We start from the raw sequence: 19,502 nt of genomic DNA, 5'->3' as shown, positions 1-19,502 counted from the left end.
TAAAGTGGGAGAATTCAATGTTCATGCCGTTAGGCTGCAAGGTTCCAAGATGGAAAATGAGGGGCTGTTCCTCCAGTTTGCGCTTGGAATTCTCCTGGCAGTGGAGGAGGCCGAGGACTGACATATCAGTGATAGTGTGGGAGGGGGAGTTGAAGTGACTGGCGACGGGGAGATGCAGATCGCGGTTACGGACGGAGTGCAGGTGTTCTGTGAAACAGTCACCTAGTCTGCGTTTGGGCTCACCAATGTAGAGGAGGCCACACTTGGAGCACCGAATGCAGTAGATGATATTAAGGGAGGTGCAGGTGAATCTCTGTCTCACCTGAAAGGACTTTTTTGGTCCCTGGATGGAGGTGGTGTAGGGGTAGGTCTTGCACCCATGAATGATGAATGGATCCCACAAATATGTCTGGTCTTTCTGCGGACTCAGACTGGCCTCTCATTGGCTGAAATGGTGTTGCCCGAAGCGACAGGTATGACAGGGCTGAAACCGTCACCTTACCCAAGCAATGGCCATGACCCCGAGAGCGAAGAGGCTCGGCCCCAACAGGTTCCACAATCCGTGCCGGTCCAGCTGTAAGGCCATCGAGAGCAACATGGCACCCAGTAGGTACAAGATCTGTCAAAGTACAAAGGTTGAGGGTCAGCAAGCACCGGGATCCTTTGATGTAACAGGATAAAGTAACAAAGACAGATCGGCAATGGTGTTTGCTTTGGTTTACTCTTTGCTGCTTTTTAACAAGAAGGATTATTAGATAGATCTCCATTGGATATATCTCCATTGGGTAGATCACTATTGGGTGGATTGATCTCCTTGGATGGATCTCATTTCATGGATCTCCATTGGGTACATCACCTTGTATGGATTTCCATTGGGTAGATTTCCTGGGATGGATTTCCTTGGGTGGATCTCCACTGGATATATCTCCATTGGGTAGATCAACACAGGATAGCTCACTATCGGGTAGATCTTGGATTGATCTCATTGGATGGATCTCATTGGGTAGATCATTTGATAGATCTCCATTGGGTACATCACCTTGGATGGATCTCCAGTGGATAGTTCATTGGACAGATCTTGGATAGATCTCCATGGATGGATCTACATGGATGGATCCATTTGGATAGATCTCCTTGTATGGATCTCATTGGGCAGATCACCATTGGGTAGGTTTTGCACTATTTTATTTATTTTTTGGTAACTTGCAGTAATTTTTATGTCCTGCACTGTACTGCTACCGTAAAACAACACATTTCACGACATATGTCAGTGATAATAAACCTGATTCTGATCTGGATTCCATTGATCTCACATCCACTCTTTGGAGCACAGAGCAAGGATGTCTGGGTGGGTGGCTGGAGATACAATGCTAGGTCAAAGTCTTAACTAGTTACTTAACCATTATTACACAGAAAAAGGCCACCCACCCATTGGATCAACGTTGGCTTCCAACAGAACAACACAATGAGACGTATCCCCCTCTTATTGTTCTGTACCTCTGCAACTTATTCCTTCCCACACTCCCATCAACTCCCCCAGATTCTACCCCTCACCCACACTCTAGGGGCAATTTACAGCGGCCACTTAACCCACCAACCTGCACATCTTTAGGACATGGGAGGAGACTGGAGCTCCCGGGGGAATCCTATGAGATCGCAGGGAGAACGTGCAAACTCTGCACAGACAGCATCCAAGGTCAGGATCGAACCTGGGTCACTGAAGCTTCAAGGCTGCACCACTGTATTCCAATCAGTGCTGGAAGGGTTCAGAGGGACTGAATGGCTTCTTCCTGGCACTTTTGTGGCCTGGAGATACCTGGCCTTGAACCGCTGACGGGGGACATCAATGGATGGGAGCTGGGGTTGAAAGCAGGGGGTTCTGATACATTTAGCTAGCCATTGCCACAGGGAGCAGGTGCTCCAGGCTGGAGAATCAGTGGGCAGTGTGCCAGCACACCAGCAGCCAGACTGCAAGGCGAATGCCACCTTCCCTGAGCAGCACTGCAAGCCCTGACTCCATCTGGATTATCTGAGAAGGAAAGGGTGAAGAGACAGTTATAGCACCTTCCATGACTGGTGATCTGCTTTATCAGTGAACCACAATAAAGAACCTGCAGTCAACATGATGCAATAAACGGCAAGGTCACAATGACCAGTTCATCTGATTCAGACTTCTTCACCAAGGGATCGATATTGATCCGAGACACCAGGGGGAGTTCCCCACCTCAGTGTTGGAGGAATGAGTCCACTCAAAGAACAGTCAATATAATCCAACACACCAGGGTGACGGGGCAGTCACAGGGTTATCATCTTATTTCAAGGACTGTGAAGAATAAACCAGGAGGAATTCTAATTATTGTCCCATTAACCTGTCCGCTTGCGCTGGTAAGAACTAGTTGCACTTATTTCTAAAACTTCCTGTAAAAGAATTATGAGGTAATATAAAAGATGTCCTTGCCAAGATGTCTACACCGTCCCATCACACACTCCCAGGGTTAGACACAGAGTGAAGCTCCCTCAGCACCGTCCCATCACACACTCCCAGGGTCAGACACAGAGTGAAGCTCCCTCAGTACTGTCCCATCACACACTCCCAGGGTCAGACACAGAGTGAAGCTCCCTCAGCACCGTCCCATCACACACTCCCGGGGTCAGACACAGAGTGAAGCTCCCTCAGCACCGTCCCATCACACACTCCCAGGGTCAGACACAGAGTGAAGCTCTCTCTACACCGTCCCATCAAATAGTTTCAATCTAAATTAATAATCCCATGGAACTGTGGATGTTTATAGCACAGTACAAGGCAATTTGCCCCATCCTTTGCTTGAACAATCCCAAACTCTTCACAATACGTCATCTCTCCCAAAACCTGGAATGTCACAGATCTTCCCACTGGAAGAAAATGTTTGGGTGCATTGACTGGTTCCAGTGCTGAAGCTTCTGTAGTGATAGAAACATACAGCATAGAAGGAGACCTTGTGTCCACTCTGGTCAGTGATGGGTGCTGCAGCTCTTCAATAGCTTGTACAGAGACCTTCAAAATCTGGTGATTGTCTAAGGATTGGTCTCCAGCCACCTCTCCTGATGGATATCTGGATTACTCACTGTGGGAATGAGTCCTCTGAGGACGGAGGTGGGGAAGTTCAGTCCCAGTCAGGGTGGGTTGGAAGCCAGGGATGAGATGGAGAAGGTTTGATCCACCCTGCTGCACTGCCCAGTTGAATAATGTGCCCAATGTTCAGCGCCAGGGGGACGAGCGTACCAACGCCATCCTGCTAATCATAGCCTCACTGAAACCCAGCATCAGGGGACAGTGGGCAGCTTCTGTCCGTGGCAGAGTGAGTGAGAGGGGCAGAGAAAAAGTCTACAAAACTTTCCCATAATCTAGATTAAAGAAAACTCTGTGCATCAAAAGGTGCAAACTCTGCTGGATCAGGGAAGCAGACTGGCCTTCTCATACTTCCATTTGCGCACTGATATGGTTGATGTAGAAATCTCCTGAAATGGTCACTCAATTGTGGGGACAGGGAACAGGCCATAAAGGTTGGCCTGGCCACTGACCCACACATCTACACGAAAGGTGAGCAGACAGCGATCTGCTGGAGGAACTCAGCGGGTCGAACGGCATCTGTGGGGGTGGGGGGGGGTGTAAAAGGGATTGTCGATGTCTTGGGTTCGAAACCCGGCATTCCCATAAAAGGTGAAGATGGAACATGGCTCCAGTAAACACTTGGAGGACAGCGAACAAGGTCAATTCACTCAGGAAACGGCAACCAATGAAAATCAACATAGTCACAGGTGTTGGAAATCTGAAATAGAAACAGAAAATACTGGAAACACTCAACAGGTCAGGCAGCGTCCGTGGAGAGAGAAACAGAGTTAATGATTTAGGTTGAAGGAACTGCCGCAACTTCTCATAGAATCATGGAAACAGGCCCTTTGGCTCAACTCATCCATGCTGACCAAGATGCCCATCTAAGTTTACTCCCATTTGCCCGTGTTTGGCCCATATCCCTCTAAACCTTCCCATGCCCCTGTCCAAGTGTCTTTTAAATGTTGTTAATGTACCCGCCTCACCCACTTCCTCTGGCAGCTCATTCCAAATACTCACGACCCTCAGGTTCCTATTAAATCTCTCCCTTCTCACCTTAAACCTGTGCCCGCTGGTTCTTGATTCCCCAACCCCTGGGAAAAAGACTGTGTGCGTTCACCCTATCTATGCCCCTCATGATTTTATACACCTCTACAAAGTCACCCTTCAGTCTCCTACCCTCCAAGGAATAAAGTCCTACCCTGTGCAACCTCTCCCTATAACTCAGTCCCTCAAGTCCTGGGAACATCTATGTAAATCTTCTTTGCACTTTTTCCAGCTTAATGACTTCTTTCCTATAACAGGGTGACAGAACCTGTACCCAGCACTCCAGGTGCGGTCTCACCATCTTGTACAACTGCAACATAACGTCCCAACTTCTGTACTCAGTGTCCCGACTGATGAAGGCCAGCGTGCTAAATGCCTTCTTCACCACCCTGTCTACCTGTGACTACTCTGATAAAGCAGTGAATTTCTCCAAGAGGGTGCATTTAGTGGAGGATATCGACACATGGACATTACATCGATCTCAGCCCCATCCAATGGTGGGGCACCATTGCTCGACAGTAGAATTGCTCAGTGATGGGGAGAGGGGAGAGGGGGGAAGGATGGCTCCGTCTTCCCGCCCAGGCTGACACTGACCTGCTTGATGACCGGCTGCAGCCTGGCCATGGCGATGACAGTCACCCAGACGGACATGAGTGAGCCGAGGAAGTCGCAGAACTGCAGGACGTCGTACTCCATGATGCAGAAAACGACGATGCCCGGCTGGTCGCAGGCATGATAGAACTGTGGGGGTACAACGGGCAGGGGCGGTTACTTCACAACCTGACTCTGCTCACTCACTCACACACACACCCCACGCGCAACGCACACACACACACACACACACACACACACACACACACACACACACACAGAGACAAACACACATACACAGACACACACAGACACACACACCACATACACACAGACACAGAGACACACACACACAGACAGACAGACACACACACCACATACACACAGACACAGACACAGAGACACACAGACAGACACACCCACAGACACACACACCACATACACACACACTCACAGACACACACACAGAGGCACACACACCACATACATACAGATGCACACATACAGACACACACACACAGACAAACACAGGCAGACACAGACACAGAGACACACAAACACACAGACACAGAGACACACACACACCACATGCACAGGCACAGACACACACACACAGATAGACACACACAGACACAGACAGACACAGTGCCACACACACACACACACACACACACACACACACATACCACACACTCACACCCAAAATCACCCACTCATATTCCCACCCACACATACTCACACTTATTCACACACATACACACAACCACGCTCTCTCACACACAAACTCTCCCCCACTCACAGTGAGGATGGGAGAGTGGAGTGAGGGGGGGGGGGGGCGGTGACGTTTATAATACAGAACAGCTCCAGGTGACCCACGATGTCAAACTCAGAGTGTTGTGAACGATGAGACAAGTAACAGACTTCAGGAGAAGAATGAAGTGGGCAGATAATCAGGGAGCTAAGCAGCACAGAAAGGCTCTTCGGCCCACCCTGTCCATGCTAACCATTAAATACCCTTTTACCAGCACTTGTTCCGTAGCCGTCTCTGCCTTGGTGGTTCAAGTGCTCGTCCAGACACTTCTTCAATGTTGTGAGAGTCTCTGCCTCCACTGCCCCCTTGGGCAGTGCGTTCCTGATTCCAACCACCCTTGAGGGAAAAGAATCCCCCCTCAGATCCCTTCTAAACCTCCTGCCCTTTACCCTAAACCCATGCCTTCTTGTTTTGGACGTGTCCTCTATGGATATGGGGTTTGAATTCGGGCAGTGAAACCCTGCCCTCCTCCCCCTTCCCTCCCAACCCCAGCCCCAAGGAAGTGACATTTCCCTATCCAAGGGCCCCCAGTTATTGGGATGTGGACCCCATCATGAGATGTCCTCATTGGGGGGGTTACTGTAGTTCCAAGTGAGAAGCTTGCACTGGAGCTGGAAGTTGGAGGTCCCAAGGGGGGGTGGGGGGAGATAATTGGGATCGGAGATAGGAATTGGGTTAGGGGGCGCGGGGAGGGGTTGAGACTCCAATAGGAATAATTAGGATCTAGGATAATATAGTCTGGATTAGGAGGAGTGATTAGGAAAACAGAACAAGGATTGGGAGGCACAGATTGAAGGTTGGGATCATGGATTAGGTTGTGACTGGATGACAGGAAAGGATTGAGTCGAGGAGGAATCGGATGTTGCAAATGAGGGATCAAGAAATTGGGGATGAGGGAAAGAGGGCCAAGAATAAAGGATCAAGGGTCAAGTGTGAGGAATCAAGGGTTGGGGATGAGGGATCAAAGGCCAAGTGTGAGGGATCAAGGGTTGTGGATGAAGGTTCAAAGGCCAAGTTTGAGGGATCCAGGGTTGTGGATGAAGGTTCAAAGGCCAAGTGTGAGGGTTGTGGATGAGGGTTCAAGGGCCAAGTGTAAGGGATCAAGGGTTGGGGATGAGATATCAAATGTAAGTGTGAGGGATCAAGGGTCGAAATGAGGGATCGAAGGTCACGTGAGGGATCAAGGGTCAGGAAGAACTATAGGGCAGAGGCCAGGAACCTGGGCTCCGGGATGGGAGACAATGCTTGGCTTCGGGTTGGTTACCGAGCGCACCGTTACCGTCTCAGACCTGGTGGCTTTCCTCTGGAGAGCGACTGGGACTGGCTCCTCCATGGTCTGGAGCACTCTCACAGTGGGAACTCCAGGTCATCAACCGAAACCCGAGAACCAAAGGGGAGGCAACCGTCCAAAGCCAGGGGCTCCCCCGCGGAGGTGGGCTGGGTTTGCGGGGGGAGGGTGGGGTGAGCTCACTGATCTGGACCGATGGGACGGGAGGCTGGCACTGACCGTGGAGAAGAACATGGTGAAGATGTAGACGGATGCCTCCAGCAGGTACTTGCTGCGAATGGCGATCGCGACCGGCGGCACAAACATCAGGTTGCTGAGGCACAGGAGCAGGGTAGAGAGCAGCTGGAAGCTGTAGGAGTAGGCCTCCATGTTGTCAGTGCAACCCCACCCATTCCAGCCTACAACAGAAGGAAGCTGTCAGCAGTGTGGCACAGGAGGCAGCCGTTCGGCCCATCAAGCCTGTGCCAGCTCTCTAACAAGTCCCATCCCCCACCTGCACTTTCCCCACAGCCCTGCTAAACTTTCCTCTATCCTGTTATCTTTATCCCGTCCCTGCGTGGAGGTATTCTCCTTCCCCCCCCAACCCCCCCCTGTTCCTTCCTCCCTGGACCATCCCAGCAGTGGAAGGGGTTTCCCCTCGTCCACCCAAACCCGATGGGAAATTCCCTTGAGTTTTGCCTCAATCCCCTCAGCTCTCGGGAGAAGAGCCCCCACCCATCGCTGGAACAGTCCGGCAAACCCGGAGGGGTGACTGGGCAGGGACCTGACAGCCTGGCTGGGTTTCTCTCTCCACGGAGGCTGACTAATGGGCTGAACCTTTCTGGCATCATCCCCGAGCCCTGTGCCATTGCTCTTCTCCGTGAACCCCCTCTGGCCCCTCTCCAGCCCCTGTACACCTTTCAGTGGTGCCGGGACCAGAGTCACTGGGCTGGGCCAGTCTGTCTAACCCCTGGCTACACTGCCCGGCTTAGTGCCCAGTGAGGTCCTGGCCAGGCTGACCTATGACCCCGGCCATATCATGACCCCGGTTACACTGTGACCTCGGCTGAAATGTGACCCTGGCCACATCGTGACCCCCGGTTACACTGTGACCCCAGCCACTCTGTGACCGTGGTTGACCCGTGACCCCAGAGCCACATTGTGACCCAGCTACTCTATGAGCCTGGCTGACCTGTGACCCTGGCTACGTTGTGACCCCCGTTGCCCTGCGACCTGAGTGCACTGTGAGCCCCAGCTGACCTGTGACCCAGCTGCATGGTGACCCCAGATACCCTGTGACCCCAGATGCCCTGTGAACTGCCTGCACTGTGACCCCGGGTGACCTGTGACCTACCTGCTTTACACTCACAGGCAGCGTACAGGTAGTTGTTGGTGCGCAGGAGCTTGCACTGCCCATAGGTGCCGCACTCGTTGATGCACGGCGTCAGGAACATCCTCAGGTAAACCTCGGCCGTCACGTTGCCGCACACTTCGTACCTGCTGGGCCCAGAAATGGTCAATGGCCTTCTGTAGCCCATCACATGACCAACAGCCAATCACATGCCCATCGCCCCATCACATGACCACTACCCCATCACATGACCATCGCCCCATCACGTGACTGCTGTCCTATCACGTGACCATCAGGTGATCACATCCCGCCACATGAGCGCGGTCCACAAAGTGACTGAACCACTTGTGTCTGAAAAGCAAAGCCCTGCAGATGCTGGAAATCTGAAATAAAGACAGGAAATGCTGGAAACACTCAGCAGGTCAGGCAGCGACTGCGGAGACGGAAACGGAGCGAACGACCTTTCAGCAGAGCCGTTTGCACGAGTTGGAACCACTGACTGAAGTACAGAAGCTTACCCACGGCCAGCTGCACAGAGGGAGCGAAGGGTGATGTACCAGTTACCCGTCTGAGGGTAGGGCACGCGCAGTCTGGTTACATTTGAGGTAGAGTTGACCAACAGGGCAAACCCTGCAGATGTTTCTGGAAGAGAAGGTAACAAGGTAAGAATTACCAGCAGGCGTGGGACATCTGACCCTTCGAGGCTGCTCCACCAGCATCAAGATTTTGGCTGAACAGAAGGCACCGGGACTACTGGGGGTGGTTAAAGCTTGCTCCATCTTATGGAGGGATGAGGCACACTGTCCATCCCCTGCAACGGTCCACGAGAGGGGCACCTTCTCACCATCAGTCACAGCAAAGCCAACCCCTTCCCTCCAGACCCCTGCAGGTGGGCAGACAGCTGAGGTTGCCAAGGGCGACTTACTCAGAATCCCTTTGTGGTTCCACCTGAGAATATCCGTAGCTGCTTTAGTGTACATGTTCAGGGGTTCAAGGGGTGTCTTCAAAATAGAGGGAGGGAGGGTGAGGGAGAGAGAGAAAGAGAGAAAGAGAGAGAGAGAGAGGGAGGAGGGGGAGAGAGAGAGGAGGAGGGTGGGTGAGGGAGAGATAGAGCTAGGGAGAGAGAGACTGGGGAGGGAGAGAGACAGAGGACAGAGTGAGGGAATATCAGAGAGGGCTGGATGGAGAAAAGAGAGGGAGAGGGGAGAAAGATTGAGGCTGGGAGCGAAAGTGAGGGAGAGAATGTATGGTAGAAAGAATGGAGAGAGAGAGAATGAGGGAATATGTGAGAGAGAGAGAGACAGAAGGAAAGAGAGAGATTGAGGGAGCATGTGTGTGTGAAAAAGAGAGAGAGGGAGTGGAGAGAGAGAGGGAGAGGCAGAGGGAGGGTGTAGACTTCAGGAAGGGGATTCTGAGCACCGTAAGTCTGATGGTGCAAAGTACAGGAGTCAGTCAGCATTTGTCGTGTTACGTTACTGCTGAAATTCACCAAGGGAGGCTGCACATCTCCTACCAGGGAAAAGAAACACCAAAGGGAGCTTCGATAGGCTGTTTGTTTGGGAATTGGAACCAAAATTGGGAAAAGCTACAGATGCTGGAAAACTGAAACAAAAACAGCAAGTGCTGGGAACACTCAGCAGGTCAGGCAGCAGCTCTGGAGAGGGAAACACAGTTAATGTTTCAGGTCGAGAATCTGCGGTCAGAATTGGGAAAGTTCACAATACAAAGAACACAGTTAATAGCAGGACACTTAACAGCGTTGATGTACAGAGGGACCTTGAGGTCCAAGTCCATAGCTCCCTGAAAGTGGCTGCATAGGTTGATAGGGTGGAAGAGAAGGCATATAGTCGAGACACTGAGTTCAAGAGTCGGGAAGTTATGTTGCAACTTTATAGAACTCTGGTTAGGCTGCATCTGGAGAATGCAGTCAATTCTGGTCGCCCCATTACAAGAAAGATGTGGAGGATTTGGAAAGGGTGCAGAAGAGGCTCACCAGGATGCTGCCTGGATTAGAGGGCATGTGCTATAAGGAGAGATTGGACAAATGGGTTGTTTTCTCTGAAGTGGCGGAGGCTGAGGAAAGACCTGATAGAAGTTTATAAAGTTATGAGAGGCATTGATACAGCCGGTATCTTTTTCCCAAGTTCGAAATGTCCAATACAAGAGGGCATGCATTCAAGGTGAGAGGGGTAAGTTCAAAGGAGATGTGTGGGACAGGTTCTTTTACACAGAGAGTGGTGGGTGCCTGGAATGCGCTGCCAGGGGTGGTGGTGGAGGCAGATACGATGGAGATGTTTAAAAGGCTGTTAGATAGGAACATGAATGTACAGAGAATGGAGGGATGTGGACCACGTGCAGGCAGAAGGGATTAGGTGTCATTAGCTTAATTAGTTCGGCACAACATTGTGGGCCAAAGGGTCTTTTCTTGTGCTGTACTGTGCTATGTCTATGTTCTATGAATGTTAACTCTGTTTTTCTCTCTCCACAGATGCGGCCCGACCTGCTGAGCAATTCCAGCATTTTCTGTTGTTATCCTTGGGACTGGGAATGCTGTAGCTGTGCTCTGTAGTCGTAGGGCAAATCCTGAGTGTGTGAACCCAGGGCAACATGACCCTGCCACACTTTACCTGATTCACAGCTGGTAGAGGTGTTGTCCGATGATGTCAGAGGCATCCCGTGATTCAAGCAACCAATCACAGTCACGTTCTCCCCTTTCACTGAGGACTGTGGCAAAAGGCAAAGACAAAATGTCCGATTAATCGCTGAGGAGAGAAGTTTTCTGTTCCAGTTCCTGTTCCAATGCCATCTGATCTTCCCACGCAGTCACAGGGAGAACGTGCAAACTCCACATGGACAGCGTCGGAGGTCAGGAATGAACCTGGGTCACTGGAGGTGTGAGGCAGCAGCTTAGTGAGTGAGTGACTGGTGTAGAAATCTGAGGATATTGACAACACCCCGGCAGATCACAGTAAAAAGACCGAGAGGGCCCAAGTGGATCGAGGAATCAGAGAGAAGTTCTGATGAAGGGACATCTGGAGTATTGCATTCAATTCTGGTCGCCCCATTACAGGAAGGATGTGGAGGCTTTGGAGAGGGTGCAGAAGAGGTTCACCAGGATGCTGCCTGGATTAGAGGGCATGTGCTATAAGGAGAGGTTGGAGTTATTTTCTCTGGAGCGGTGGAGGCTGAGGGGAGACCTGATAGAAGTTTATAAAGTTATGAGAGGCATCGATAGAGTAGACAGCCGGTATCTTTCTCCCAGGGTCAAAATGTCTAATACCAGGGGACATGCATTTAAGCTGAGAGGGGGTAAGTTCAAAGGAAATGTGTGGGGTAGGTTTTTTTACACAGAGAGTGGTGGGTGCCTGGAATGTGCTGCCAGGGCTGGTGGTGGAGGCAGATACAATAAAAGTGTTTATGAGGCTCTTAGATCGGCACATGAATGTGCAGAGAATGGAGGGATGTGGACATTGTGTAGGCAGAAGGGATTAGTTTAGTAAGGCATTTAATTACTAATTAATTAATTTGGCACAACATCATGGGCCACAGGGCCTGTTCCTGTGCTGTACTGTTCTATGTTCTATCTAATTCATTAATTCTGTTTCTCTCTCCATAGATGCTGTCTGACCTGTTGAGTGTTTCTCGTGTTATCTCTGTGCATTCCAGGTTGGAATCTGTCACAGCTGATTGGAAGTCGTTTGGGCGAAGGTTCATTTCTAACATTCTCAGCTTCGAATCTTTCCACTTCCCACTGCCTCGAGAAAGCAGCCAGCATAATCAAAGTCCCCACCCATCCCAGACATGCTCTCTTCTCCCCCCTCCTGTCAGGCAGAAGATACAAAAGCTTGAGAGCACATACCACCAGGCTCAAGGACAGCTTCTATCCCACTGTTATCAGACTCTTAAACAGACCTCTCACACGCTGAAAGATCTTGAACTCTTGATCTCCCAATTTACCTCATTGTGGCCCTTACACTTTATTTGTCCAGCTAGACTGCACTTTCTTTGTAGCTGTAACACTATATTCTGCATTCTGTCTTCTTTTTACGGCCTTGATGTACTTATGTGTGGAATGTTCTGTCCGGATGGCACACAAACAAAAGCTTTTCAATGTGTCTCGATACATGTGACAATAACTTAAGATATATTTATTAGTCACACGTACATCAAAACACATAGTGAAATGCTTCTTTTGCGTAGAGTGTTCCGGGGGGCAGCCCGCAAGTGTCGCCACGCTTCTGGCGCCAACATAGCATGCCCACAACTTCCTAACCCGTACGTCTTTGGAATGTGGGAGGAAACCGGAGCACCCGGAGGAAACCCACGCAGTCACAGGTAGAACATCCTTACAGACAGTGGCCAGAATTGAACACGGGTCTCTGGCGCTGTAATAGCGTTGCGCTAACTGCTACATTACAGTGCATAAACCAATACCAATACCAATATCCCCATAAACTCTCCCACATCCACAGCCCGCGTTCTCTCTACCTCTCCAATCCTGAGGTATGGGTTCAGCCACTCTGGTGGCAGATGTGACATGGTGTCAAGTCCCCCAGGCTCTGAACATCCCTTCCTAAAATGTTTGTGTTCCTTCAAGATCGCTGGATCGAAGGACAAGGGTGGCTGGTCACCCTCCAAGCTTCACCTGGGAAACATATTGGCATTTGTCTCTGGATCTAGGTCCTGGAACTCCCTGCTCAACAGCACTGTGGGAGCACTTTCACCAGAAAGACTGCAACACTTCAAGGTGACCCACCACTATCTTCCCAAGGGGCTTCCAGGCATGGGGAATAAGAAGCTGGGAAAATGTGAACTGGGTGCAACATCAATGCAATGACTTTTGCAGTTGGTGTGATTTCATTTCTTTTGGCATAGAAAGAGGCCATTCAGCCCACTGAGTGAATGCTGGCTCTCAGAGCAATCCCATCAGTTCCATTCCTCTGCTTACTTCTTGGTAATCTAGCCTCCCTCACAATCCCATCAACTCCCCCGAATACTCCTGCCACTCACCTATTTGCAGCAGCCAATTAACCTACTATTCCACAGATTGGAATTGGATTATTATTCTCACACCTAGCAATAAACAGTGAAAAGCTGTTGTTTGCATGCCGTGCAGACAGATCATTCCATTTATAATTACAACGAGATAGTAAAATGTATAACAGAATGCAGAAAAAAGTGTTACAGTTACAGAGAGAGAGCAGGGCAGGCAGACAATAACATACAAGGCCATAATGAGGTAGATTGTGAGATCATGCGTTCTTCCTTTAGTGTATGAGAGGTCCGTTCAAGAGTCTGATAACAGCAGGATAGAAGCAGCCTTGAGCCTGGTGGTACATGCTCTCAAGCTTTTGTATCTTCTGCCTGATGGGGGGGGGGGGGGAAGAGAGAAGAGAGAATATCTGGGAGGGGAGGGGTCATTGTTCATGTTAGCTGCTTTACCGAGGCAGCGGGAAGCGTAGACAGAGTCCATGGAGGGGAGGCTGGTTTGTGTGACGGACTGGGTTGTGTCCACAACTCTCTGCAATTTCTTGCATTCTCAGGCAGAGCAGTTGCCGTACCGAGCCACGATGCATCCGGATAGGATGCTTTCTGTGGTGCGTCTATATGGTGTATGGTGCATCTCTGGAATGTGGGAGGAAACTGGAGCACCCGAGGGAAACCCACGTGGTCGCAGGGAGAATGGGCAAACTCCACACAGACAGTGCCTGAAGTCAGTTCTCGTTCCCTGCAACGTTTGACTGAGGGGACCAGTTCCCATTGGACACTGCTGTCATTTTTTATTAACCGCGCTCTACTCACGCAGCGCGGAGCTTGCAGAGCGAAGCGATGTCTGGTACCAGTCCTCTTACTTGAATAGGCAGAGCTCTCCCTGGGGCTCGTGCTGTGCAGCACTAATGCACACAGCATATTACCAGAAAACTACACATGCACTTCGAGCTAAACTTATCACAGCAGGCCTAGGGTTATAAATTAATTAGACGCACAATAAGGCAAGCTGCAGGGCTCTGCGCTCTGGTTACTTCACAGATTGGAGTGGAGATATAGAACAGACTGGTGTACTCCCACAACTTCCTCTGTGGTCTTCTGATCATCATTGTAAACAAACAGGGGAAGGCCCTTCACCCCTCAAATCTGCCCAGACATCTGACTGAACCATGGCTAATCATATTTCAACACCTACTTGCCAATGCTCCCTTTAATCCCCAATAAAATCTATCAACCTTCATGTGTACAGCTGTACAGGATGTTGGACTCAGCCCAGTACATCAGGGGCACATCCCTCCCCACCATCAGTAGTATCAACAGGAGGCGCTGCCTCAAGAAGGCAACATCCGTCATCAGAGATTCCCCACGATCTGGGCCTGAAGTTCCACACCACCAGGTTCAGGAACAGGAACTTCCCTTCAACCATATGGTTCTTGAACCAACTGGCAAAACCTCCTAAATCACTACAGTTTAGCAACACTATGGCCATTTTGATCACTTTGCACTAAAATAGACTTTTTTCGTTCTAATTGTGTTCTTTCTTGTAAAAATTGTGTATAATTTATGTTTTTCTTGTGAATGCTGCTTATCTGAAGCTCTGTGCCTGTGATGCTGCTGCAGTAAGTTTTTCATTGCACCTGTGCACACATGGACTTGTGCATCTGACAATAAACTTGACTTTGACTTTGGGAAGACCACATTTGGAGCACGGCATACAGTTCTGGTCACCCTGCTATAAGAAGGATGTCATTGAACATACAAGGAGGTTACTGGAACTGGGGGGCTTGAATAATGAGGAGAGGCTGGACAGGCTGGGACTGTTTTCCCTGGAGCGTAGGAGGCTGAGGGGTGACCTTATAGCTTATAAAATCATGATGGGCATAGATAAGTTGAAAAGCCACAGTCTTTTCCTCAGGATAGGGGAGTCCCCTTTGGCTCTCACCAACTTTTATCGATGCACCGTAGAAAGCATCCTATCTGGATATATCATGGCTTGGTACGGTAACTGCTCTGCCCGGGACCGCAAGAAGCTGCAGAGATTTGTGGACACAGCCCAGCGCATCACAGACACCAGCCTCCCCTCCTTGGACTCTGTCTTTACCTCTCGCTGTCTTGGTGAAGCAACCAGCATAATCAAAGACCCCACTCACCCGGGACATTCTCTCTTCTCTCCTCTTCCATCGGGTAGAAGATACAGGAGCCTGAGGGCACGTACCACCAGGCTCAGGGACAGCTTCTACCCCACTGTGATAAGACTATTGAACGGTTCTCTTCTACAATGAGATGGACTATGACCTCACGATCTACCTTGTTGTGACCTTGCACCTTATTGCACTGCACTTTCTCTGTAGCTGTGACGCTTTGTACTGTTAGTGTTTTTACCTGTACTACATCAATGTACTCTGTACTAACTCAATGTAACTGCACTGTGTAATGAATTGACCTGTACAATCGGTTTATAAGACAAGCTTTTCACTGTACCTCGATACAACTGACAATAATAAACCAATACCAATACCAATACCAAAACTAGAGGGCATAGGTTTAAAATGAGAGGGGAAAGATTTAAAAGGGACCTGAGGGGCAACTTTTTCATGCAGAGGATGGTGAGTATATGGAAGGAGCTGCCAGAGGAGGTGGGTGAGGCAGGTACATTAACAACATCTCAAGGGTACTCGGACAGGTACATGGATAGGAAAGGTTTAGAGGGATATGGGCCAAACGCGGGCAAATGGGACTGGCTCAGGAAGACATCTTGGTCAGCATGGACCAGTTGGGCCGAAGGGCCTGTTTCCATGTGTATAAATCTAAGGCTCAGTGACTGTCTTAAGATTTCCAATTGAGCCCAACACCTGTTGTCTTTTGGGGGAGAAAGTCAAATGTTTCCCCCACCCTCTGTGTGAGGAAGAGTTTCCTGAAATCTCCCCTTCTAATTTTACAGTGAGCTTGCTTGTTTGTGGCTCACTCAGTGGAGGCAATGGATTCATCCTCCATCCCATCCAATCTGCTAAATCAAAAACATCAAAACAAGTGGGTTGCTACATTCAAGCTAAGGTGCTGGGGAACGGTAGTGTAGTGGTTAAGTTACTGGAGCAGCAGCCAGTGAAACGAGGCTATTGATCCTGAGGCTTGAGCTCAATTCCCACCACGGCTGCTGAGGAAATTGAAGGAAAATCTGCTCTCAGGAAGGCCCAGAGAAAGCAGTGGATTGTTGTCAAACCCAGCTGGCTCATCAACAACCTTCAGGTGGGGAAATCTGCCGGGTTTACCCAAAGTCGTCGGGGAGGAGGTACAGGAGCCTGAAGACCCACACTCAATGATTCAAGAACAGCTTCTTCCCCTCCGCCATCAGATTCCTGAACAGTCCATGAACCCATGAACACTACCTTGTTATTCCTTTTTTTTTTGCACTATTTATTTATTTTTGTAATTTATGGTACTTTTATGTCCTTGCACTGTACTACTGCTGCAAAAACAACAAATTCCATGTCATTTAAGTCAGTGATAATAAACCTGATTCTGAATCTCTGTACTTGACCCCTAATGGCCTTCACAGGCAAGGGGGAACTAGGGAAGGACATCCAATGAGTGAATAAAAAGTACTGTTAAATTAATCTTATTTTCTTCCCTTTCCATAAGAAGGTTCTCTGGATTCAGTGAGGTGGATTGGTTAAGTTACAAGGCTGGGAAATGGACATATAAGGGTGCGGAATGGAGGGCTGGGAGTCCAACAAGGCAGCCCAGCTTTACAGAGCTCCTGCATTGCTAAAATCTGGAGCCAGGTGGCTGATTCAAATGCAAACATGCCGCATGAATTGCAAACACACAACCCCTTGGACGATCTGCATGATCCCTGCCTCCAGCAATTGTATAATGACAAGGAAACCTGGCACGGAATTATTATGTTAAACTAACACATGACTTGTGAGTGAAATGTTTAGTTTTAACCTATTGTTCACCATGACACTGTTAACAGAAATGATACCACAGAAGTCACAGTCCAACGGAAGGGATATTCCTCAACGAGGAATCCACAACTGTAATTCAGTACTATAACACTGAGGGAGCCCTGCATCGTGGGAGGGGCAGTACTGTCACACTGTGGAAGGGGCAGTACTGAGGGAGCCCCAAACTGTGGGAGAGGCAGTAATGAGGGAACGTCACACTGTGGGAGGGGCGGTACTGAAGGAGTGTACCTCTGTCACAGGATAATACTGACAGAGAGTTGCACTGTCAAGGCGAGCAATGAGAGAGAAGGGACTAACTGAGGGAATTGCCACAGGGTCAGGGGGCAGTTGTGAGGGAGCCTGACACTGGGACAGTCTGAGGGAAAACTGAACTAGTGGAAGGATGATACTGACAGAGTGTTGTCATGTTGAAGGGGCACTTCACACACACACGCACACACACACACACACATGCACACACACACACACGCACACACACACACACACACACACAGAGGGGTGTATAATCACAAACACACACACACACAGGGGTGTATAATCTCACACACACACACGCACACACACAGAGGGGTGTATAATCTCACACACACACACACACACACACACACACACACAGGTGTATAATCTCACACACACACACACACACACAGAGGGGTGTATAATCACAAACACACACACGTGCACACACACACACACAGGTGTATAATCTCACACACACACACACACAGAGGGGTGTATAATCACAAACACACACATGCACACACACACACAGGGGTGTATAATCTCACACACACACACACGCACGCACACACACACACACAAGTGTATAATCTCACACACACACACACAAACACACACACACACACAGAGGGGTGTATAATCACAAACACACACACATGCACACACACACACACAGAGGGGTGTATAATCTCACACACGCACGCACGCACGCACACACACACGCACACACACACACACGCACGCACACACACACGCACGCACGCACACACACAGAGGGGTGTATAATCTCACACACACACACGCACACACGCACACACACACACGCACGCACACACGCACGCACGCACACACACAAGCAAAAGGACAGGAAAAAACATGGAGAGGTTGAGAGTGACAGACAGAGAAGGAGAGGGGTAGAGGAGAAAGGAAAGGTACAAAGCGAGAGATAGAGACAAAAGAAAAGGGAAAAACAGAGAAAGAGAGAGGGAGAATGGGGGTGAGACAGAGAGAGGCAGAGACAGTGAAAGGTTGACCCAGGCATGAAGCAGAATGAGAGAGAGAAAGTCAGAGAGAGAGAAAGGAGTGGGGAGAGAGAGGCAATGAGATATAGCGAGAGATAGAGAGAGAGCAAGAGAGAAAGAGAGAGGGGGAGACAAACGAGAGAGAGTCAGGGAGAGGGAGAGGGAGAAGGGAGAAGAGAGGAGAGAGAGACGGCGATAGAGAAAGAATGTGAGATGTCCACTGAAAGGAGGAAGCAGGGTGACAGTAGAGAGAGTAAGAGAGAGGTAGAGAGGCTTTCATTGTGACCAATGAATTGAGCCTCATCAGAACCTGGGAGTGATTGGCTCATTGATGGACCATCGGCAGCCAATGGGTGAACGGTATGATCCCCGAAAGTTTGGGAGCACCCCTTTTTTTTACTATTATATAATTTCTTTTATTACAAAATACAATCTACAATACTACAAAACTATAGCAAACACAGAGACAATAACAGTGACTAACACAGTCACTAACACAAACTAAATTAAATTAAAATATCCCCATCCCTAGCAAGGATGGCACTTATCCCCTCCGGTGTCTAACGGTCCCGGGACGCCTCCATGGTACCCGTGGACACTGCATATTCGCTCTCCACGGTTACCCGAGAACGGACATAACCCCGGAACATTTTGGTGACAGTGATCATAATTCTATCTCTTTTACATTAGCACTGGAGAGAGATAGGAACAGACTAGAAAGGCATTTACTTGGAGTAAAGGGAATTATGAGGCTCTCAGGCAGGAAACTGGAAGATTAAATTGGGAACAGATGTTCTCAGGGAAAAGTACGGAAGAAATATGGCAAATATTCAGGGGATATTCGTGTGGAGTTCTGCATAGGCATGTTCCAATGAGACAGGGGAGTCACAAGAGGATACAGGAACCGTGGTGTACAAAGGCTATAATAAATCTAGTCAAAAGGAAAAGAAAAGCTTACAAAAGGTATAGAGAGCTAGGTAATGTTAGAGATCTGGAGGAGTATAAGGCTGATAGGAAGGAGCTTAGGAGAGCCAGAAGGGGGCATGAGAAGGCCTTGGCGGGCAGGATTAAGGAAAACCCCAAGGTGTTCTACAAGTATGTGAAGAGCAAGAGGATAAGATGCAA

The 19,502-nt window shown here is 49.4% G+C and overlaps 1 protein-coding gene across 2 annotated transcripts in view; it reads right to left on the bottom strand.

Annotated features, from left to right (window-relative positions):
• tmem8b (transmembrane protein 8B) overlaps positions 1–19,502 on the bottom strand; it is a 97,513-nt gene that overhangs the window by 4,398 nt on the left and 73,613 nt on the right. Inside the window, exons 7-12 of one of the 2 annotated variants that reach the window (XM_052019880.1) lie at positions 10,786–10,882; positions 8,677–8,800; positions 8,162–8,307; positions 7,048–7,226; positions 4,733–4,879; positions 503–619 (exon numbers count right to left, since the gene is read on the bottom strand). In XM_052019880.1, coding sequence (XP_051875840.1) covers positions 503–619; positions 4,733–4,879; positions 7,048–7,226; positions 8,162–8,307; positions 8,677–8,800; positions 10,786–10,882 — 810 coding nt within the window. The remainder of the gene's footprint in view (positions 1–502; positions 620–4,732; positions 4,880–7,047; positions 7,227–8,161; positions 8,308–8,676; positions 8,801–10,785; positions 10,883–19,502) is intronic. The other variant, XM_052019881.1, reaches the window with a different exon arrangement.

Source organism: Pristis pectinata, chromosome 7 (assembly GCF_009764475.1).
Source record: "Pristis pectinata isolate sPriPec2 chromosome 7, sPriPec2.1.pri, whole genome shotgun sequence".
Taxonomy (NCBI): Eukaryota; Metazoa; Chordata; class Chondrichthyes; order Rhinopristiformes; family Pristidae; genus Pristis; species Pristis pectinata.
Note: the sequence above shows the minus strand (reverse complement) of the source record. Positions and strands in the feature narration are given on the sequence as shown.